Source organism: Vollenhovia emeryi, unplaced genomic scaffold (genome assembly GCF_000949405.1).
Source record: "Vollenhovia emeryi isolate VEMERY1.0 unplaced genomic scaffold, V.emery_V1.0 DF939184.1, whole genome shotgun sequence".
In the NCBI taxonomy this organism is placed as follows: domain Eukaryota; kingdom Metazoa; phylum Arthropoda; class Insecta; order Hymenoptera; family Formicidae; genus Vollenhovia; species Vollenhovia emeryi.
Window position 1 is genome coordinate 773,648 of NW_011967182.1, and position 23,426 is coordinate 797,073.

A 23,426-nucleotide genomic window follows, 5' to 3' on the forward strand; every position below is an offset into this window, starting at 1 on the left:
GGGAAGGGGAGGCGGTGCGGGAAGAACCGCGTATAAAATTAAGCAAATGGGATGTGGAGGCCGCGTGTCTCGACATCCTTCTGAATCCCGCTATCTTCCCGGCGCGAGGGAAGGAACGGGAGAAGCGAGAGGATCCTTCATGAATAATCTATATCGCAGGTGGAGGAGAAAGAGAGAAAGAGAAAGGTATCGCGCGGTGGCGAGCGAATGAAACGCGCTACCGTGGCAGATATTGCGCGTCGTACTTCCATAAAACGTTCCCGCTGTACTTCGCCTGTAACACTCTGGCGCGGTGCGGCGGTTCGGATCCGACGGTGTTGCGAGCGAATCGGATGAATCGCGAGATTACGACACGCGCGGGTTGGCGCCTCTTGTGCGCTCCACTATTCGCCGATACGAATCGCCGATATATCCCCGTGAGATTTTTCGGGGGGATATCCATTAACGCCCCTTTACTTGATCAGTTTCTCGACTGAAACGGAGCGACATCCGAGGATGGGTACGTTTCGCGGATATCCTTCGAATTTCGTTGGGAAAGAAATGATCTCGCAACCGCAGCAACAATTTTCTAGGTACGAGAAAGTAACTGATATATATACAGGGTGTTATGTGATACCCGCCTCACCTCTTATCTACGGATAGAGCGGACTAGACGGAGTTGAAAAGTCCTCTACCATTTTGCAATTTTCGCAATAGTTAACCGAGTTATTAATGATTAAAAATCGCTGTCTTAGCCGGGCCCGCCATCTAATTAAAGTGCACTGCTAGGTGCGGCCGTCGAGGAGTTGTTTATTAGGCTCGGTCTACAATGAGTTGTTAGTCGTTATTGCTCTTGGAGCGAAGTCTGTTTAGTGGAAAATTCATTGTTAGATTGTGTAATCGTTGCGAAAAAAGACTTGTGATTAAATTTGGGCGTAGAAAGACTGCTACCTCATATTGGAAACCTATCTCATAATAAAAGACTTTCCAATAATCTTCGATATATATACAGCGAAATAATTCCTCGATGAAAGCAATTTGTCAATACATCGCATTATTTGTCACTTACTTTGTCCGCGTTTATATGCCTGTCGCTTATTGTTAGCTCGAACTTTTAGGGCGCGATTAATTAAGGAATGTAAGCTATGGAAATTACATAACTTTCCAAATGGGTATTAAAAGTTTCAAGTAGACTAACGAATCTGACTAATTGTAAGACTAAACTAGGATATAAACGATACCTTAACACGGATATTAATTTCACTTTCGCCAGTTTAAGGATACGTTTTTAGCTTAGAATTTCTTGGATAATCCAATTATTCTTCCGCGGTAAAATAAATACAGTAGGATATTATTTGTATATTTAAGCGATAATGAAAGGGATTTACGGAATGCCGCGATAAAAGTCAACAAATTACCTGAGGGCAGTCGACTCGATCATGCGCATCTCTATGGTTAGACTGCTGCCAGAGGAAACAAAGCTTTCCACCAAAGAGCACGGACGACTGGTGTTCTGCAGGATGGCATGATCGCAGGTCTTCGGTACTTTGTCCTTGCAATATCTCGCCAGCAACGTGGTATTGCTCGAGGGACGCGCAAGAACGGGTTGAATCGGGTCGCCCATTCTTTCAGCGTAACGCTGACGTTCTTTTTCGCTGAAACAAATGTTAGATCCCTGGTTAGATCTCCCTTTTATAAACGTTCTACTTGGTAATAAAGGAAATTCTCGAAGCTTGTAAAATCAATATTAATGAATGAGTAAGAAAGAACAGAGACCGTTATAATATAATCAATTGACAATTTAATGATCAAAGAAAACGAGATAATCTCTAAGATAATTGAGAGACTTCAGTTCTCTTGACGTTGAAATAAAATAAGATGCTCCTTTAATAGTCAAGATTAAAACCACACTGAGAAAAATTTCCATCGGATCAACCAATTAAATAGTGTTTCCGATGGTTAATTTTTCTGATTACGTTTCCAATTAAATTACGGATACATCCGATGAATATCGAGCGATATTCATAATCTATTATTTTCGTGGGTTATATTGAAGATAAGTTTAAAATTATTACGTTGAAAATTTGATAACAAAAATTGAGAGTACGATAAAAAACTTTAGCTATATTGATACTTTTCATTTCAAGTCAAAATTGTCTATCTACATTTTGAGCGGTTTAAATTTTACACAACTTTAAAATAAAAGACTGTTTTATTAATATCTTTGTTAGTAAAAAATAGATGTTTTAGTTTATCTGATTTTCAACGGAAAAAACAACGTATCATTCGTTTTTTTACGTATCGGTAGCGATAACGAGTTACTTTTGAAAATCAGTAACTATAACGGTAGCTTAAAAAAGTAACTTTCCTATCCCTGATTAAAACTCATCGAGCTACAGGCCGGCCTGTAAGTTGGAGTTGCTTATAGCAATGAAAGACTGGGATTTGCAATCTTGAACGAAGCGTTTATTTTTATGTGAAATTTGCACAAGAATCCTTTCACCTCGCGGTTCACACATGAGTGTGTGTTAAAGTGAGAATCCGGTGAAAAGTGAGTGAGCGAAAAACAATGAAACAAAACGAGAGAGAGTAAGTTGACCCCACGGCCTAGCGCCATTTACCAGGCGACGTCGTTGCATTCCGACAGCGGCATCATCTCGCCGTCCCAGACCATCAGCGTCGTCGAGCAGTCCTCGTCGGTGCTAGACAGACTGGTGCCCACGTGAAACTTGAGGATAGACAGCCATACGCGGAATTGCGGCTCCGGCGGCCGAGGAGTCGGTCTCCTCCACACGGTGCCGGGTCTCTGCTCCGGGAACTTGGGTAACGGGCGCGGCGGCGTCGGACTCGGCAAGGTGGGACCGGCGCCGCGAAGATGGTAGAGGCAGGTGCTGTTCCTCGGCAGTGAGTGACGGGGCGACGCCAGGATGCCGCCGCCGGTGCCCCTCAGCCAGAACTCGCAGCGTTTGTTCTTGGCGTAGGTCGGTGATTCGACGTCCACGAACGTGACCTGGAAGCCGATTCGCGTTGCGTGCAGGGGTCTCGGCAGGGTCGGGCTTCGCGTCGCCGGCTCACCCTCCCGGCAGGGGTGAGTCCGAATTGCTCGGGCTCGCGATCGCGTGTCTGCGGTTCTATCTGATGCGAATGCATTCGCTGCGGTGTGTCGTTAGGCAATTTTATACGGGATAACACGAATGTCGGTGATATCGTTGTTTCTGCCCCGCGAGCGGCAACCCGTTGGATTTCATGCGCGGCCAACGAGGTGAAATGAGTATCGAAACCATTCTCGCTTTTCGGTAATACGGGGATAACAATGATTTATCTCGGTCTTGCAAAAGTGAGGGTCTGCGCCGCTAGAAATATAACAAGATTACCCGTCGTTTGCTTTTTTTTTCTCGGTACGCGGGAGAAATTTTTCCCCCCCTCGTTATTTCGTTACTTTGATGGAGCGATAATGGGTGCGATCGATTAAAAGTGTACACGTGGACGAAAATGTCCGCGTTAAAGAGTTTCGACGCGAATTACTTTCTGTCTCTTCAAGGCGCGTTGTGCTTGCGCAAATCTAAAGCGGCTGAATTTTATGGGTGATTAAGTGGGAACGGACACGTTAGACATTAATTAAGGTGGCCATTATGCAATTTATGGGAAGAGCTTCCTCACGTACTTGCACTTCTAATTGAAACCCATGCAGGGAATGGGGCGGCGTCGGGTGTAAGAAGGTGCCGTAAGGAGAGGTAGTAAACTCCACGAGGATTTCCGGGCCGCTGCTGATGGCCTCCGGCACCGGCTCCCCGCCGCCACAAAATTTTAGGATCACTGGCTCCCTGGTGGTGTATCCGTCATACACTGTTACGTAGTCCTATAAAGACAAATTTCTCTATCTCAGAGGAATAGATGATAAGCATAATTCGACGATAAAGTTTCGCGCACAGACCAAGTTTCTACCCGCGAAGATGGACCTGGACTTTCGTAACGACGTTTAATTCGTTAAGTTATCAGAACAAGCGAGTCAAGTTATTACAACAATACATCCTTATCGGATTACGCCGGAGTTTAACGTTGAAGAGCAATTTCGTTAATCGCCGAATGCTATACTTAAAAATAATGCGATTGTGACAAACGCGCCAATAATATCATTCGGAAAATGTTGGGCGACTCCGAAAGGTATCGGAGATCCAACGTAGGAGAAACGGGGGAGGAAACCTCACAGAGTCCTCGCCCGGAATAAATCGCTGCCGGGGGTGTTTGGTTAAACTTGTATGGCTGCGTTTAATTCTTTGATTCGCGATTGCGCGCTCGACTTGGTCCACCGGCGGCAGAAATGTCTGCGGTTTTCGCTCCGACCGCGGCAAAGAATGCAAAGCTGAAAGTTTCTTTCTCTCGCAGGAGCATCACTATGCAAAGGCGGCGCGCGGCTGCTTGGCAGACCGGTCACGTTGCCCGGCGCTACGTTCGCTCTTTCTCTGTTTCTGTCTCGAATTTATAACAGCTAATCCAATTTTCGCGGTAGCTTTACGTACCTGAACGACGTCGCAATCCTGCCAGAGACGCAGTTCTCGGGGTGGCGCCTCGGCCTGAGTCGCTGGTCGCGCCCTTACAGCCACCAATTGGCCCCGGGGCTGTTTCACGTGTATTAAGGCGTGCTTGCCCGCCGGCACCTCGTGCTGTCTCACCTACGCGAGATATGAATCGATCTGTTCGTATCCTTTATTCAAAGTGTATTCTTCCCGCATAGAATTTCTTATTCTAATCTTTAAATGCGCCCCGTGTGTTGCATATATGCACGGCGCAGCCATGATTTCATTTATATTCCCTCGGCGGCATCGCGGAAATTCAAATATAAATGTAAATTTGTTGTAGGTGTAGGTGCTGCACGACCTTGCACGCCGAATATTAGCATCGATTTTAACTCTTTTCTTTTTCCCTTACTCACTTTCGTGTCAGAATTTTTCTTTCCAAAAATGTTACTTATTCTGTACAGAGTGTACCAGGAGGGAAGGTCAATATTCTGGGAGGTGATAGTATCGGTCATTTTAAGCAAAAATGTTCATATGAATATATAGAAATTATACCCTATACTTTTTTGGGGAACAGACTGCAGATTCAATAATTTCTCTATAAGAACGACACAACGCTCAACTAACTCTATACTTTATTCAACTAAATCGCATAGATTTTATGTAACGTAACAATAAGTTCAAAATTATTTTCCGCGATCGGGCTAATAGGGGGGTAACGTGACGAATTGCTGGAATCGGCGTTTAGATAAGAGCGCGATAAAGATCGGAGCGGTTGTATCAGAGTTTCGAAATAAAATGCACTTTCGGTAGAAATACACCGATGTAGACTGCTTCGCCCGCGATCGAAGTCTATCTAGTGCAGGTCCCGCGAGTGTTTGTCTGTCTGTCTGTCTAGTCTAGTTGCACACGAAAAGAATAAACGATCACCTCCGGCGCCGAAACGGAGGCCGTAAATTCTACAACTTTCGCGTATTTCGTTTATCGACTCCGAGACTGAATATCGAGAAGGTTGATTAGTTTCGCGGCATCGACTGCTCGCGATAACGTATGCTTAGAGGACGCTGACATTATTACCGTTGATTCTTACCTCGTGATAAATTACAGCTTTCGAAATAGAATTGACTCTTTACCAGCGCTGGTGAAGAAAAGAATAAAGCAAAGAAAGAGGAACGAAGCGAGGGAAAAAGACTAATGAGAAGAATCGGGAAAGGATTTTAAATTTCTCCTATTCTTTTTAATTAAACTCGCGATAAAAACAAAGTTCGGTGGCGCTTTTCCAATTTCTTGCAAAAATATCGCCGGTTTGTTTTGCCGGCGTTTAGCAACTTTGCGCTTGGCTGCTGACCAATTTTGAATCTTTCTCGTGCAAAAAAATTATACCAGTCAGAAACTCGTCGCTCGCGTTGATTTACGTGACGAGGGGGAAGAGGGGGTCGACCTGCGCGGCACCGTGAGATGCTAAGGGGAAATAATGGTCGCAGGAAGGGGACCGTCCGAAAATTTGTTAACCGCATACGAGAGGAAGCGAGTCATTTTTACGACTTCCGCCGCAGGTGTGTCTGCTTGAAACAGAAATATGAGCCGTGTCAAGGCTCCAGGGAGGGCTCCCCGTCTGACTATGTCGATCGTATATCACTGCCGCGCATCTGCTCGACGACGAGCAAATTAATTCGGACGATGATACATTACGCTAACGATACGCCCGGCACGGCAAAAGTGTTTCCCTAATAAGCGGCCAATTATTTTTCTTTGTTTTTTTTTGCGTATTGTTGAAAATTCTGCAGAATGGCCAAAGTCACTGTGATGCAATTTAATAAAATGCGATCAAGTTCAATATGAACTAGTATTGAAAAATCCGAGTCAAATACAATAACTGAGTTTTATTTTTGGGGGGATTAGAGTAATACTCGTAAGAAATAATATTTGATTTGACGTTATACTTGCAAAGTAATCGAATCCCAGTTAGTTTTATATATAATAAGAATGAGTACCTGCAAAATTCGAAATGTATACGAATATTTTTAAATTTATGCGAATTAACTAATGTTGGTTTGACAGGCCGTGACCGCAGTATATAGTTGAATAAAGAAACTATCGAGAAACACTTTTTGTTTCTCAGTGTAGTAAAATGTATGATAAAATTTCCAAAAACTCTCATAAAGTAGTTAAAAAGTGCCACGTTGTCCCACGATTACATGATTTTCGGGATAAATTTGAAGAGAAAATTGCCTCCGTGCATCATTACCTGATACAACTGTCATTATTCTGTAATGCACTTTCAATTACGATGTGGAATGAGAGCGCCGCACGTTTTGCCAAGTGTGACAATTCAAGCGAGCCTTACCGCGTAATAACAGGTGAGATTGCGGGGATAGAGACCGGGGAAGTTAGGCGACTGCAATCTGCACTTCTTCCGGTCGCAGTCGGTGAATATACGGGAGCAATAAGTCCCGGATATTAGGTCCCCTAAGAACTGCTCGGAGCTTGGTTTCGTAGGTGGTGGCACGTGTTGCTCGACCATTTGCACCGGCATCGCCATCGACGTGTTCGCGTACTCGGCGGACGACGTGCGCTCGGTCGACGCCGGCGTCCCGACGACCTGCGTTATTCCTGACCACGTGACATTGGAATTTTAATCATCGACGGCGAAAATATCGGGAAATTCTTTGTCCGCGCAATTTCAATCGCCATGCAATTTCGCGAACGGGACAGGCGCAAACTTCGAACGGTCTCTCGAGTATTTTCTCGGGGAATATATTCGAGTGTTTATTAATTAATCGAGGCGACGATTGTGCAGCCGAATTAAAACGTGTATTAAAAGTCTCGCGCAAGTAATAACTGTTCAAATCGACATTCTTATGTATTTTAGAAGATCTCAAATAGTATAAAGTTACATGAATGTATAATTGCATTCGTTATTACACAGGATGTTATGTAATACCCGTTTCACCTCATATTTACGGACAGAGCGGACTAGACTGACAAGCGATTTTTAATAATTAATAACTCGGTTAACTATTGCGAAAATTGCAAAATGGTAGAGGACTTTTCGACTCGGTCTAGTCCGCTCTATCCGTAAATAAGAGGTGAAGCGGGTATTACATAGCACCTTGTATAATAGAAATATTATACAGTGGATAAATAACGTAATGTTCTATAATATACGTCCTGTGTGCATTTTTCGCACAATGTATTTTATAACAATGACGATAATAACGTGCGTAAAGCTGAATAAACCACGACAAACGAAGTCTCGTTTGGATAAAAACTTTTGCTCGAAATCATCTAGCTTGTTCCGAATGAATTTAAATGAAAATGAGCATACGAGACAAAAGCTATCGAAATTAATAGGAGAACAAATGTCAAACGTGTCGCGGGCCGGGCTTCGATAAACGTGCTCGAAATCCGTAATCGAAAACTGATCACCTACCGACGAAGGGATTTCCGTAGCGCACCACCGCGTCGGACTTCCTGATCATCTTGTACGCCATTCTAAAGTCGAAGTTGAATCCCGTCTGATCTTTGCTGAGCCTGAACAGCTTGAGGATAATCGAGACGCTGGGTGTTTCGCTGTAGTAGATCGCGGGCCCCCAGGACGTGCCGCACCAAAGACCGCCGACGTCGGGGCGCTGCGCTTCCGAGATTTGCAGCGACCCGTCGGGACATCCCTCCGCGGTGAACGACACGAATTTGCCTAGAGTAAAGCTGTCGAAGGTCAGCTGCAATAAAATGGGAAAACAAACACGTCGTGAGAAGCGAAACCTATTTTAAAAAGTCACCAAGAATCTGTCTTGGTTTATCGTGAGGCACGGAACTCTCGTCGGAGATGGCGCGTGCTTTCAGATTCATCTCGCGCAGACATTTACCTTCTGTTCTTTCGACTGACTCTTTAACATTTGACATTTAAACGCTACTTTCGTAAGACTTTAATGACTAGCGCAGTAGGAAGTGAACGGGTGAATGATCGGTGTTGTGGATGTTATCGCGGAGAGGTTTCCCTTTTACACAATGCCAAGCAAATAAATTCACATCGGCGTCATCGACCGTTGTTCAAACTGTCAGCAATTGATAGTCCGCGCAGTTTTCATCTGAAAGAGCAGCCGCCCGTCCGCGCCGCGCGATTAAAACGTCGACAGAGTTCCGCTTGGACAGTGACAGAAAGCACTTTGCAGCCGTGGCCACGTGGATGACGTGACAAAGGCTTCGAGTGTTCTCTGCGAGTAACGCGTATGACTGTGCGATAAGTAACGAAATAGCTGCTTAAGATTGTTTCGCAATCGTCGATTAGGTCAATTATTTGTACTACTATTTTTCTTATTACTCGTAAGTGCATCCTTTGTCCTGTTATTCAAGTGCACGCGTGGACAAACGATACGCACAAACCGTGGATTAAACTGACAGTGAGACGCGCAAATCCGTGTTGACTGGGGCGCATTGTCAAACGCAGTTCTGCCCGGCTGCCGCATTCTATTTTGCATCACCGCGACTTTTAGCGCAGCTTTGTGGCCTCTTTGACGAGACCAGTAAACATCTGTACGTAGACCACCGGCACGTACGAGGGATTCTCTTGACTCGCGCTATGAGAAAGCCGGCAAATATTGCCGCGCAAATAATTCGGGAGCCGGAGGCACGGGGAGTTTTTGTGCACTCGACAAAGTTCTCGCGCTCTCGGGAACTCGACGTGCCCGGTCAGTTTTTCAGTTCCACGTAATTGTCGGAAAACGCGCGCGCGGCTCTTATTAAAAATTCCGCCTTTAATTCCTCGGCGTGAGTTGAACAAAAATTAATTTCCTTGGTCGCCACGCGCGGAGAGATGGGCGCGACGTTTTCTGGAATCGTTAATATATTCCGGCGGTGTCGACCGTTAAAATTAAAAATTTTCTTTATTTCGTGTGGCCGGCACGCCGTTGGCTATCAGTAATTTATTTAAAACTTCTCAGCGGAGAAGAATTTGAAACGCCTTTCCTGGAAGCAGCTCGTAGCCGCTTGCGCGAGGGAGATAATCATTTGTTGAGACTCCTTAATATACGGTTCGATAAAAACTTAAGTATCCGGAATTTAATTTGCCACATAAATCCAGCGCCGTTCTGTTTCCCGCGTTTCTTCATCGAACTATTCGTTACTTCGTTAATGCATACTTTAATTAAAGTACGATTCGGAGTAGCGTAATTTATTGCAAATTTTCGAGGCGCGCTTTTTGGACTCACGATAAATCGCCCGACGCGCTTTTTGCAAGCTGCAGCTTGACTATCGACTCTCCTAATGTCTGATAATTGGATGCCCCGGGTGGCTCGACGACTCACCTGCACGATATCACCGAAATCGTCACCTGGCGCGTTGAAGGTGAGCTTGCAAATGTAAGGCACCTTATCTTCCTTCGGTCGATGCAATTCCAGATCATACGTCTTCCCCACGTCGCCGTAGTACGTTTTATTGCAAGCTGCAACACGAATGTTAAAATACCATTGTTATGCTTACTGTCATCAACTGGTATTGTTTATTTAACTTAAAATGTAAAATAATTTAAAGTTATTGAGGTGTCACACAGGTGGCAAATATTTTTTACCAAGGCTGTATGCATCTTATTGTCAGTCTAGAAAATTGTTGCTGCAGTTGCAAGATCACTTTTCTCAGTTAATTAGAAATTTATTCAATCGCTGTATTAATTGTTACGTTTGTTTTTCAAATATAAATGATTAAGGCACGGTTGATTACGTTTCCAGATATGCTTTTCACAAATAATAAACATTCGTAACAGTAAATCATGGATGTATAGAGCATGTGTTATGTAATGATTTCTTTTACAAATCGTCTAATTTCGACTGGCGGCTTTCTATTGTCCAATACGAGAGTGCGTTGTCCCAAAGTGGATTCCTGTCTTATCTTGTTTAAACCGGTTTCTTATTGCGACCAACAACGCTGTTACGGCCGTCCGTAAATTTTCTTTCGCGAATAGCATTTTTCAAACCCGGAAGTGCGCTTCCCAGACCCGTGAAAAATTGTATCTGTGGCTAAAAATTTATGAGAAATGAAGTCGAGGAGGGAGGAAGAGAGAGAGAGAGAGAGTCTCCCTTCCGCCATACTTTCATCGTGTACCTTCTTCAGAAAAAATATGATAAATGCACAGTGTCCAGATTTTTTATTTGCACGAACGTAATTATCACAATTATCTCACTCAACGTGTCCGATTGTGATAGCTGATGATTTAATGGGACGAAAATGTAAGCAATTATTGGATTTGCATTAATCAATTCACGCGACAATTTTATCTCGATTTTTCACGTCGCGGTTCTAATAATAAGTCATTATCTCGTTGGCCGTCGCGAGAGTTCCATTTTAGCTTTCTACTGAATTAGTATTCTTGCGCGTGGAGTCGTTGAAATTAATTCGATTACAGGTTTCTCAATATAATCGTGAGATTAGAGAGGGCGGGTTAAAATAAAGGGCTCGTGAAAGAAATTTAGCAGGATAATTCGACAACGGGAAGGTTATTTAATATTTCATGAAAAATGAACCGCGCCTATAAAGGCGGGCAGAAACGCGCAACGTGTTCGCATATATTTAAATATTTCTCACGCGAGCGAATTCGCGAAATGTCTTATAATCGATGCGAATATTCGAGATATCTCACATCCGTTAAACGCCCGCGGATAAAATATCGGAGAAAGAAAGTTCGCCGCGAACGTCATAATCCACAGACGCGATATTCCCTCTGCCTCGTCAAGCCGCAAGCCGATTCCATCAGAGAGATTACGAGGGGGCGATCCCCCGCGGATCGTAGAGCATGCCAAGATAAGGAATTGATGGAAGATGGTAATGAATTATCGATGAGCCGCGTCGTTTGTTTCGTGCCAGGCATTCCGGCCCGATGTTTCGGATGAGGGACGGACGAGCCGGGCAAGAGGCATCGTCTGTTCGCGCAACTCTTCCTTTTCCTCATTCATGTATAATGGCAATTGCGGCGGGGCCTGGAAAAACGGCGTTCAATCAAGGTTCGCGAACAGGGCTTTTCACGAGGGGCTGGTAAAAGACACACGCGATCAACGACTTGTGATATTTCCGGTAGAAATGCACCCGGGGGAGATACCGAGTGCTCATTTATTCAGACAGTTTCGCGCCGCACAACAGACCGACGTTCAAACCGCTCGTCCAAGTGCTTGGCTGTTAATTCAATGAAGGTAAATTCGGATTCGCCAAGGCATCGGTACATTTATGGATACACGGCGAGAATTTTCTCTTAAAATTCATCCTGAAACTCATGCCATCGTGGGACCACATGGCATAACTTTGTGAGAGTTTTTTGAAATTTTGCCATACTTTTTACTAGTAATTATTGTTAGTATACATTTTACTAGTAGAATGTATGGTAAAATTTCAAAAAGCTCGCATACAGTTCTTCGAAATGCCATGTTGCCCCACAATTACACGATTTCCAGGATAAGTTTTAAAAGAAAATTCTCTCCGTGTATACGCGATTCTTCAGATTCGTATCTGAAAAGCTCCTTTATCATTCGAGATTAACACGAGACTAATACGGCACGCATGATTTTATGATGACACGCTAATATATCTTGTATTATCAAAGAAATCGTGTGATAATGTTGAGACTATAAATATTAACTGGGCGAATTAAAAGTTATCTAAAGTAATTCTGCACTCACTATTCGGCAGTTCTATGTAACGCAATACATACACATATTATAGCCCTCTTCGTAGGTTTATGGCCCTTCCTGAACTACCAAATGTCAGGTTCGTACAAAATTACGTAGGGTCGGGGTATTCTAAGGCAGAGCCCTAACATTTCAGATCCCCTTGGCTTCATAAATTTATCCTTAATCTCCTCCTTCGACCTCCTTGCTGTAAAAAGCATTCCTTAATAAAACAGCCGACGCGATCCGCTCATAAGGAGACAATATACAATAGTTGGAAGCGGTAAGAAATAGTTGCGCCGTCTGTGCAGTGTCCAGTGTTGTAACTTTTTAATTATTAAACTGGTAAAAAAATATTAAGATAAGAATTGAAACTTGCTGAAAGTTTCTTTGAGTGATATCGGCATTCTCTCCCTTCCTCTTGTGTCGCGCTTCTTGGGTCTTATCGGTCTCTTAGGTAATTCCATCTCGGAGGAAATGTTACCGCTTACTTTCGCAACTAAACTCGCTCCAACTAAACTCGCGCAACTCGTTCACGATTCCCATCGATTAGGGGAATCTGGAATGCACTTGTCGATCGAGTCGCTCTGGCTTTGCCGCCCGGGCTCGTCCTCGTCCTACGCGGAATTACCCCTAGTTTCGGTTGGTTACACACTGGACTATTGTGCGGCTTCAAGGGCTCATAATGGCTGTACAGGGGCGGAAATCAAGGGTTCGTGCCGGGGACGAGGACGCCGTAGAATCGAACGGCTGTCACATGCACACAATACGCACCGTTTCCAGGCACATTCCGGGTCATTCCTAATCAGGCCTGGTGATCTAATAGGTCACTCAGGACTGCGTTAGCCTCGGCACAATCCCTTTAACAATCGGCTTCGTTATAGGCCTTGGCTCGGCATAAGCGACGGATGATGATAATCCCGTGCTAAATATTGATAAGTCAAATCTCGCCGAACGATTCTACTTAGCGGGAAACCCCTCTCCCTTTATACCTATTGATCCGGCGCGTATGAACGATAGTTTTTATTTTGCGCCGAGGCTTACGAAGAACCGGCGAAATAATCGAAAACGGATACTCGTTTCGTCGTTGCCCGATTGCATATTAATCAGACGACTTCTCGCGCATGCCGGCTGTCCTTTAATTAGGCATTCGAAAATTCCGGTGTCTCGCGAAACCTATTTGTTAACGTAACGTAATGCTTAGGAGTTTCAGTACGCCGAGTTTTGAGCGATCGCGAAATTTACGTGTCCGTCTGACTAATGGTCGACATAAACCATTTCGTTCTGTCAGCCCGAGACGCGTCTGGCCACGGGCTCTGGCGCTACTACTGCCGCGTCAAGGAGCCCCCACGGCGGTAACGTCTGACGAATGACTGGTTTCTGTCACTGCCGTTGTACACTACCGGGCATCCTGTTTCGAGCGTTCAATGAAAGCGGACTTTGCAGTAATTCCGCAATTAATAACGCCATTCTTATTGCGCACAGCCGCACCATTCGCGCGATCGATTGGCTCGCGGTCGATTTTCAGTGTCACGAGGCATGGCGCAAACATAGTACAACCAGTATGTCCACTCTCTGTCGGTCCTTTGATCTTTTCGGTCTCGATCACGTGATATTCCGCCATGTTTTTAGTATAAAATCCTTTCACACTGACCTCACACTACCTATGGTAAAATGGCGGATGCGCAGAAAGGATCGACGCAAACACAAATGACAGAGTGGGCAATTGGTTACCTGCGCAATGTTTCACCTTGTATCTTTACACCATGGTCACGAGTGTCCGACTATATTTGTTGAGAAAGCGGAATCCATCGTGGAGATTTGCGTTATCACAAACGTGTCGCTGTGCGTTAATTCTTCAATAAAAATTCGCAACGCGTCAATGTTACGAATAAATGCATTGTGTACATCTTAAACAGCCATATCGCAACGACACTAACGATTTAATTGTTCCATTACTTTGACTTTGCGCCGTTCACGTAAATAGTTAACGGAGGGTAGTTTGGCTAAAGCGTGCATAGCGCAATTGAATTCGAGTTGGCAAATAGGTACGCCACGCGCACAATTGGCGCCGAGTCAAACGTGCCTAACAATGCCTGAAAATTCGGCTTCGAAATGAACGTGTTTCCTTCCAGCTACGAGTCGCTGGATTTTCCGACGATTCCTGCGAATAGTCGGGTCAAATGTCGACGAACATATCCAAATTATGACGCCGAGTTTGACATTTCAAAAATATCTGTTGACTTGGGCATTTGTCTGGTCAAAAGTCTCGATCCGAATATATTTTATGACCTTAGATATTTTCGAAAAAATTCAACACTCCGCGATGTACCGTCGAGATCGTGTCATTAGTTAGTCGCTCTCTCGCGCGAACAACGAACGATAAAAGAAGATGCGACCTCGTCTCGTCGACGAGATGCGAATTTCTCGCAGCCGGCGAGAAAGTGAGGTACATGCGCGAAATTCTATGACGCGTAGCTGCCGTCGAGCGATGAATTCGCGTCGCTCCACTTGACGCCGTCGGTGTAAAAGCTGTAAGAGTGTACAACCTTGCGGAACAAGAAGGAGAAACGCGCGCGAGGGAAATCGAGTGCGAGCACACGAGTGCGATATACGGTAGTCCGCTGTTTAAAGAAATATAATGGAACGACTGCGGAAAATGAGAGAAATCAGATGCGTTTACAAGTGCAAAAGTTGGTCGATTAAGTGCACCACTTGTGGCGACGGGGCCGACAATTAACGCTTAAATACGCTCAAAGGTACACGGAAAGAATTTTCTCTTACATTTCACCCTGAAAATCGTGTAATCGTGGGACAATGTGGCATTTTGAATAACTTTATAAAAATTTTTGGAAATTTTACCACACATTTTACTAACAAAACGTATACTAACAGTATAATTACTAGTAAAATCTATAGTAAAATTAAAAAATTACATAATTAAAAATTATATTTTTCTCTTAAAATTTATCCTGACAATGGTAATAATCGTGGGACCGCATTTCGAAGACTTTTTTGAGATTTTACCATACGTTTTACTAGTAAAACTTTAATAAAATTCTTCCAAGTGCCGTGTTGTCCCACGATTAAATGATTTTTCAGGCTAAAGTTGGAGAGAAAATTCTCTCCGTGTAGAATTAAACGAGAAAGAATTCGATATAATCGAATCGAATATTAACGATTTCATTTAAGATAGCAGAAATGGCTGCCGCGCCGCAAAAAGTCTAATCTATCTCTACGTGAGAATATTCTCGGACTAAAGTACTGAAGCGGGAGGAAAGTGGATGTCACGTAACGCGGCGTATCCGGTAATAGCGGACGTACACGGGTACACACGGGCACTTTGCAAAACTCCCGCGTACACGTGAAGATAAACAAGCTGCAAAATAAATTAAATTAAAGATAAATGGCCAAGATAAAACAAATTCTGTCCCGCGAATGGAATTGCAATTTAGTTTACGACGAATTCGACAACAATGCAGATCAAGTTTGCCCGTGAAACATTGATTCGCGATCTCACGTTCTTTCCACTCCCGTCTCTCGCGCCGCATAATCGATAATAAATAATCGATCTCGATTACGCGGCGAGTGCGTTTCGCTGTTGCGACGTGCAACGGAAGTGTAACGTACCGGAGTTGAGTAACAAGCCGATGCTCGCGGACTCGGTTATCGTCTCCGCCGGATAAGGCACATCCGCGAATAATGGGTTGCGTAAGACTTTAATTCGCCCCGAGAAGTAGTTAACGCATTGTTTATTAGGAGCTTATTCTCAACGAGGAGACGTTCCCGCCGCTCCGTCGAAAGAGTAAAATGACATCAAAGCTGCGGATTAGCGTGGCGCGGCGTGCATTCGTCTCGCTGATGCGTTTCTCGCAGCGAGCGCAAGATTAACGTCTACGAGCGGCTGCGGCACTGCGATAAGAGTTATCGCTCCCCTTCCCCCCCCCGTTTCCCGAAGGGCAATTATATTTTTTACACCTCGCGCCATCTCGAAGGAAATAGCGTCTCTTGAAAAACGATTTGTTAAAAAATCAGCTTTGACGGAAAGTAATTCGCAGTTTGATTGGAAGAGACGTCAGTGTGAGTGGCATCACCCAGAAAAAAAGTTCGCTTAAATCAAATTTGTTTGAATTTTGGTCCTACTGGACCTTTATTTAATTTCACGGAAACGATTTCTTTGCCTTAATCAAAATTTAATTTGATCGAGGCTGGAATTTCCAAGAGAATTTGTATCTACTTCTTCAAACCTAGCAAATGTTTGAGTAGAAGTGAATAAAGATTTAGTAGATTGAAAGAAACATCCCTTAAGAAAAATGCAGTTAAAACTGATAAAAAAGAGCTCACTAACTCATGGATGGCTGATGGATAACTGCTGACACCACAACGACGTAACTTCGCGCGACACGCGTGCGAAACTCGTCTTACGGCACGCAGTCGTTCGCAGTTGCGTAGTTTAATTGCACGAGAGAATAATGACGGCAGGCAGCTGATCTGATAAACGTTACTCGTCCCGCAAACTAAGCGAGACAGTACGTCCAGCGTAGTTTACAAAGAGACGACGGGATTATATTACGGGATTATGTTATAAATGCAGTATTTTTTCCCCTGTTTATTTTCAAGCGTCCGTATTTCTATCTGAATTTTCGAGAGCATCTCGAAAAGATATCAACTCGCCATTCGTAAAACAACGTTTCGGCGCGCTAATAGTAACCGTACTATCCGCGGCGCGTTTTTACGCGCTGCGACGGTGGCAATATTTAAATTTAATGAAGTTGCCACCAGTGTGCGTTAATTCCGCGTTATAAGATATTAATTAGTTCGCGATGCGCTATTACACAACGTCGCGCGACAAAACGAATTACCGCCGCTTTGTGTAATAAACGCGTTTAACAGGTGGTGGTCTTTTTAATGTACGGGGCAACAGAATAATGTTCTTATCCGGGGATTATCTCCGGAAATGAGTTTCGGGCGAAGATTATGCCTCTAGCCGCTTCGCACAGCTTCCCCTCCCCTCCCGGCGCGGCGTGTAGGACGAAATTCGACGAAATAACAGGAAAACCGCGACGCGGTCGCGCGCGCCCCCGTTGATAAGAGGACTATTCGTCGAGAGAACAACCGCGAATTATATTATTTATCGCCGACAATTTGCGCGGCGGCTAATAGGGTAAGGTGACGAAATTCGGATCAGATACCAAATGCGGATCAAAAATTTGATGAGTTCGATAGCAATTCTGCACGGTGTTGCACTGAAAAGAAGTCTTTGAAAAGTTATTTCAGTGAAATAAACATGTCACGAGTAAATTTTCAAAGACTTTTTTCTCGGTGTATAAAAGAAAAGACACGAAAAACGTGAAAACACGTTGATCATTTTTCGCATCAGCAGCGAACAACAGTTTCGCATAAATTGAAATACCGGTCTCTGAAAATTGACTCGCCACGTGGAAGTCCGTGAAAATTAACGTTTAAACGTTCAACTGCAACTTTACATAAATTATAAACTGTACTCTCTAAAAGCCAATCAGCGGATTATCATTGAAAACAGTTAGTAGTCACTAGTTTGCAATTTTAGACGAAAGTCCTCTATTACGAGATGTGCTTTTAATATGAGATAACACAGGTTTCTGCTGAATTAATAGACATTATTTGTTGGTTTCACCATGAATTTATTGCCTTTGGAATGAAATTTGTTTAGTGGAAAATTCATTGTTGGATCGTGCGTGTAATCGTTGCTAAAAAAAATTTCTAAATTGGATATTGTTCTCATATTAGAAGCCTATTTCATAATAGAGAACTTTTCTTTGCAAGTGCACCACTGAAAATCGCAGTGGTATAAGGTAAGGTGACCAAATTCGGATCAAAAATTTGACGAGTCGCTAATAAGCGACATTTTGAAGAAACTCACTTAAATTTTGTCATTTTTTTATACATAAAAATTTTGTGCTATATTGTCGATATCATCAAACGCATCGACGTGTTTGTCGCTTATTAGCGACTCGTCAAATTGTCGATTCGCATTTGGTATCCGATCCGAATTTGGCCTCAGCCGAAGGGAGCGCGCAGTGCCGTATCGATGTAAGGGCTGAGCGATATTTTTTTAAAGCGAAGCTGACATGCGCCGTCATTTTCGCTGATAATGTTCCGTCGCTGGATGCTCGCAATCAGAGAGAACTTTGATCCGACGTCCTATGTAAATTGCCCTACTTTCTCCCGCTCGTCCATCCAGCTTCACACCGTGAAGCGTTTGTCTCTCGCGCGTTGTTATCATCTTTTTTTTTATCTCCATAAAAGCGCGATACGATGCTGCGAGAGATCGATGATCCGAGAGAGAGAGAGAGAGAGAGACCTGGTCCTTTCTCGCGTGCAAGGGGTCTTCAAAATATAAATACGTCCCGAAGACTTGGAGATTCATGAATTTGTTTCTAGTCCAAAACTGCCGCCCGCCAAGTTTCGCTCGTCCGGAAGCGCAGCGATTCGCGCGATGTAAAAATTAACAGAGCGAAGGGAAGCTCTCGCAGTCGGGGCCGTTCGTTCTTCAGCTTTATAGAGTTTCATACTGCAGACATATTGATTTTACTTACTGACAGCGGGGAAAAATAGATAATGAAGAGAGCGCTGAACGAAATAAAAAAGATAGCGAAAGAGGAAATTAACTGCAGGTTCTTGCAGTTCCACTTCCTAGTTTGTATTCAATAAGAGCTGCCACTTTTTTATTGCAGAATACAAATCTGCATTGATATCTATGATATATATAGGTATACATTATACATTGCAGACCTTAAATGACAAAAAGTGTTATGTTTAATAATCCATTATTTTACGAACTATAATTGCATTCTACAATTTGAAACAGAAATCGAAAGTGAGGAAGCTCAGAAAATGTACTGTTGGAAAATAACGCTAGCATTAACTTACATAAGAAATGAGCAACGCAAAGTATTAAGAATATTTAATATTATATATCACACTACAAATATACTTGATATTTGCTTTAAACGATTGTATATTTTATAACATTTATAATTGCAGTTTTCTTTGCGTGTGTTTGTGAGGGAGAGCTGCGGAAATAGTTATTAAATTATTTCCGAAGGTCTCTCGATAGAGAGGGATGCAACGTAACGCGGGCAGCGTAGCACAGTCGTTTATTTATTTCGCGCCGACTGACCTGATTACGGGCGGACTTCTTCCTGACAAAACAAATTATAAATGCCGGCGAGGTATTTTTACGGAATAACAAAATTACCCTTTATTCTCAGCGAGGCATGAAAGAGGCGCCGCGAAAGATTAATCAGTGGTTTCCACGAGACCTACTTTCGCGCTTCCGTTCCGCGAAGTTCCGCGGCCCTTCTACCTCGTTCCCTCCATTGAAAACTTTTATCCATTTATAAAATCTACCGTTGTTGACGCGTGTGTGTGTGTGTGTGTGCGCGCGCGCGCTGTCGCGCCCGTGTGCTTAAAGGGGTCTCCCTATGACAGAAATTATACCCGCTGCGCAATGTAAACGGGCCGGGGCTCCTCCGCAGGCGGATAAACTACTTTGCGGAGGGTACACGGTGCACGGGCCCCGGCCGAAACTCGCGCCATTCCCGCTACGCGCGGCAAAATCGATCCCGGAGATACGCACCGGCCCGGCCGCTCGCAAAGGGTATTTATCCTGCGTTTTTCGCGCCGCGTCAATAGACATTCATCTACGTTCTGGCGATCAATTATTGGCGCAGCTGTGAAAGGAATGCCATTTCGAGCCGGGCCGCTTTTTATCGCGGCACTTCGGTTCCCGTTTCAATTTCGCCGGAGCGGCGGCATTGCCGTCCATGAAAGATTCATAATTCCGATATTTTGTTATCGCACGTGTCTGGCCCGCGTCGCGAATAAATCTCTCCTCGCGCGCTTCCAGCGGAATTTCCCTCAAGAAAACGGGATTCGCGGGATGAATCGTGCGAATGCATCCGAGCAGGTTGTTTGCAGGAAATCTAAAGGCCTTGCAAATCAAGATATTCCCACGGGAAATATTATCCCACGCGAACATATACGCACGTGTACGATCGCCTTCAGCTGCGCTTACGTAAGTCGATGTATAATAAAAAGCCCCGCTTTCACTGTAATTGCGTAACGAGTGTTACTCATCCCTGAAGGTCCCTCTGCGATTATAAATACTATGGAGAAAAATTCTGAAGATCATTTACGCCCCGAGGCGCGTATTATAGGTAGCTTTCAGGCGTCTCTCGGATCTCTCCGTTTCTTAATTTAGTATTCATAAAGTAATCCCTGCGGGGCAACAAATGCAGGGAGGGACAGAGGGAGGGGAGGGGAGGGGAGGATATTGCCTGACCGGAAACGTTACTCTGTTCGCTGATAACCCATTTTAACATTGATAACTCGGGGCATTCATGGGCGCGGTATAGACAGCGAGTTCTTTATGGGTTCCGCTCACGCTTTCCATAGTACGATTTCCATTAGGTTCTCAAAGGGGAGTAGAAGCTCGCCGACGAAATGATGACGCCATAAATTATGCCGCGAGCTTTAACAGCTTCTGGTGCATGTGGCATTGCATAAAATACCATTAGATAAAATAGTCCCCACCGTCGTGCTCTAAATGTCGTATAATTTCCCCTTCATTTTACCATTGTCTCCTCATCTGCGACACAATAGCGGAATAGGAGCCGGGGATGGGGAAGTTACTTTTTAAAAGTAGCTAGTTACGGTTACCGATTTTCACGTTACTTCAAAACTAACGACTCGTTACTCTTCTCGTTACCTTTTAATTCTGTAACGAGATCGGGCAAGCTAAAACATCTACTGTTGCAGTAGTTTTTCTACTAACAAAGATATTGACAAAACAATATTTTATTTTAAAGTTGTAAAACCATGAAAAGTTTGAGGGAATAAATTTTAAAACGCTCAAAATGAAAATAAAAAGTTTTGATTGCTATGAACCCTGCAAATACAGCTAAAGTTCTTTTATTGTACTCTCAGTTTTTCGTTCAAATTTTTCACGCAATTTTAAACCCATGATAATACATGATAATAGATTATGAATATTGATCGTTGCCTGAAGAGTAAATATAAGGAAATATAGTTATATTTTATAACTAGGTTCGAAATATATAAAAAGTAACGGTAAAAGTAACTGTTAAATGCTAATCTAAAAAGCAGTGTCTTCATTTTTTGGTCATTGCAGTTAACTCACTTTCAAGGTTTCTTAGAAAAATATCCGTTGTCCTGCAAGGCTAGGAAGCAGTAAGAGCACTGGATTAACATAAAATAACTTATGCACGTTGCTTCCTAGCCTTGTAGGACAACGGATATTTTTCGAAGAAACCTAGAAAGTTAGCTGCGCGAATAAAAAAATAAAATAAAAATGTATATGTATTTCTGCGCAATTATCATGCGACCGTAGACATCTTGGAGTAAGGACCTAATTCCAAGTGTTCCCTCTCTCGAAAAACACAAAAGCCCGACTTCCGGTGTCCGCGAGACGTGCTTGAACCGGAAGCTCCCGTAGATCACTCGTGCCGTCGCCACTCGGCGTAGAAATCTCCCGCTCCGAGAGGGTGCACGCCCGCGTAAAAGCGGGGCACGCCGACTTATAGGTCGCCGGTGGCGGGGGTGAACGGCTCTCGCGCGCGCGGCCATCTCCATCCCCGTCCCGGCGGATCCCGGCCGGCGGCGGCGAGGGCGAGGGCGGCGGCGCGGGTCAGTTTGACCCAAATGCGGACTGGGTTGGCCGACAGCCAGCGTGCCGTGTTCCCCGGACATCCCTCGTCGGCGACGAGCAAGCCAGCCGCCCCGAATCTTTACTTATATTTTTCCGATGGAATCGCGCGCGGCGCGGGCGAACGCGCGGCGCGCCGCGCCGGATATCAATTTTCAGAGCCGATAAGTTGATCGGCCGTCACTCGCCTCCATTAACTTGCAAACCGCGCGGCTGGCTCCTCCTGTGTACCTCCGCCATTGACAAAGGGACGTGCGGTTGGATCGATGCTCCGCGGTCGGGACAATTTAAACGATTATTTCGCTATCGCGGCGATGATACCTCGGATTAAGCCATTGTAGTATACATACGTTTGACCGTCCGCTTGTAAATCGAGACACGCCAGAGGTATTTTATCGGAAGCGCGCGATCTCCGAGAGATTATTTTTCGACGCGCTCTCTTCCTCTCTGTAGCTGGAAAAATAATTAATTTAATTACGACTAATTATTGCACTCTCTAACAATCAATTAGTGAGATATCACTGCAAACAGTCAATAGTCACATTTACGGCTGTAAGTAGGGTAAAATGATGAAATTCGGATCGGATATCAAATGCGGATTGACAATTTGATGACTCGCTAATGAGCGACGTAAAAACATGTCGATGCCTTTTGTGACGACAACGTACGTTGTAAATGTATTTAAAAAAAAAGTAAAATTTAAGTGAATTACTTTAAAATGTCGCTCATTAGCGACTCAGATTTTTAATCCGCATTTGGTATCTGATCCGAATGTCCTTTGGGCAAATTTACTTTAAACGAAATTACAGTTTTCGAAGGTAATCTTTCAAATCTAAAAGTTGACCTAAAGAAGTTAAAGGTTTACTTAAGAAATTTTAGAGTAATTTTTAGAGAGCCCGTCGAAGTTCCCGCTAGAGGACTGCGCGGCGTAGCGCTTTCTCGTAACAAGAAACCCGTACGCGGTATTACAAGTTGTATCACATGCTTTTCACAATTCTCCAAGTTTTCTTTTAAATCCTTTAAGTAAGTTTTAGATTTGCCTTAAACAAAAGTTCAAAGTGCCCGAATTTACTTTTCATATTTCTTACTTTTCTGAAGCAAAATTTTAAGATCTTCTAAGGTACATTTTCCCCAAGGGTTTTTTTACAAATTTTTTTTAGCACCGATTACACGCACGATCTAACAGTGAATTTTCCATTAAACAGATTTCACCCCAAGGGCAATAAATTAATAGTGAAACCAACAGGTGATGTCTATTAATGGCAGTAGAAACCTGTGTTGTCTCATATTCAAAGCCTTCTATAACTGCAAATCAATGACTATTCACGGTTTTCAGTGAATCCGCCGATTGGCTCTTAGAGAGCACAGTTTATAATTAATGTAAAGTTGCAATTGAACGTTTAAATGCGAATTTTCACGGACTTCCACGTGGCGAGTCAATTTTCAGAGACTGATATTTCAGTTTAAGCGAAACTGTTGTTCGCCGCTGATTGGAAAAATGATTAACGTGTTTTCACGTTTTTCAAGTCTTCCCTTTCATAACACCATGCAGAATTGCTATCGAACTTT

General features: G+C 43.8%; 1 protein-coding gene across 1 annotated transcript in view; it reads right to left on the reverse strand.

Moving 5' to 3' along the window:
- LOC105562742 overlaps positions 1 to 23,426 on the reverse strand; it is a 52,258-nt gene that overhangs the window by 11,967 nt on the left and 16,865 nt on the right. The window contains exons 2-8 of the mRNA XM_012013799.1: positions 9,803 to 9,939; positions 7,930 to 8,218; positions 6,844 to 7,109; positions 4,500 to 4,652; positions 3,644 to 3,838; positions 2,601 to 2,989; positions 1,398 to 1,634 (exon numbers count right to left, since the gene is read on the reverse strand). Of these exons, the coding sequence (XP_011869189.1) occupies positions 1,398 to 1,634; positions 2,601 to 2,989; positions 3,644 to 3,838; positions 4,500 to 4,652; positions 6,844 to 7,109; positions 7,930 to 8,218; positions 9,803 to 9,939 (1,666 nt within the window). The remainder of the gene's footprint in view (positions 1 to 1,397; positions 1,635 to 2,600; positions 2,990 to 3,643; positions 3,839 to 4,499; positions 4,653 to 6,843; positions 7,110 to 7,929; positions 8,219 to 9,802; positions 9,940 to 23,426) is intronic.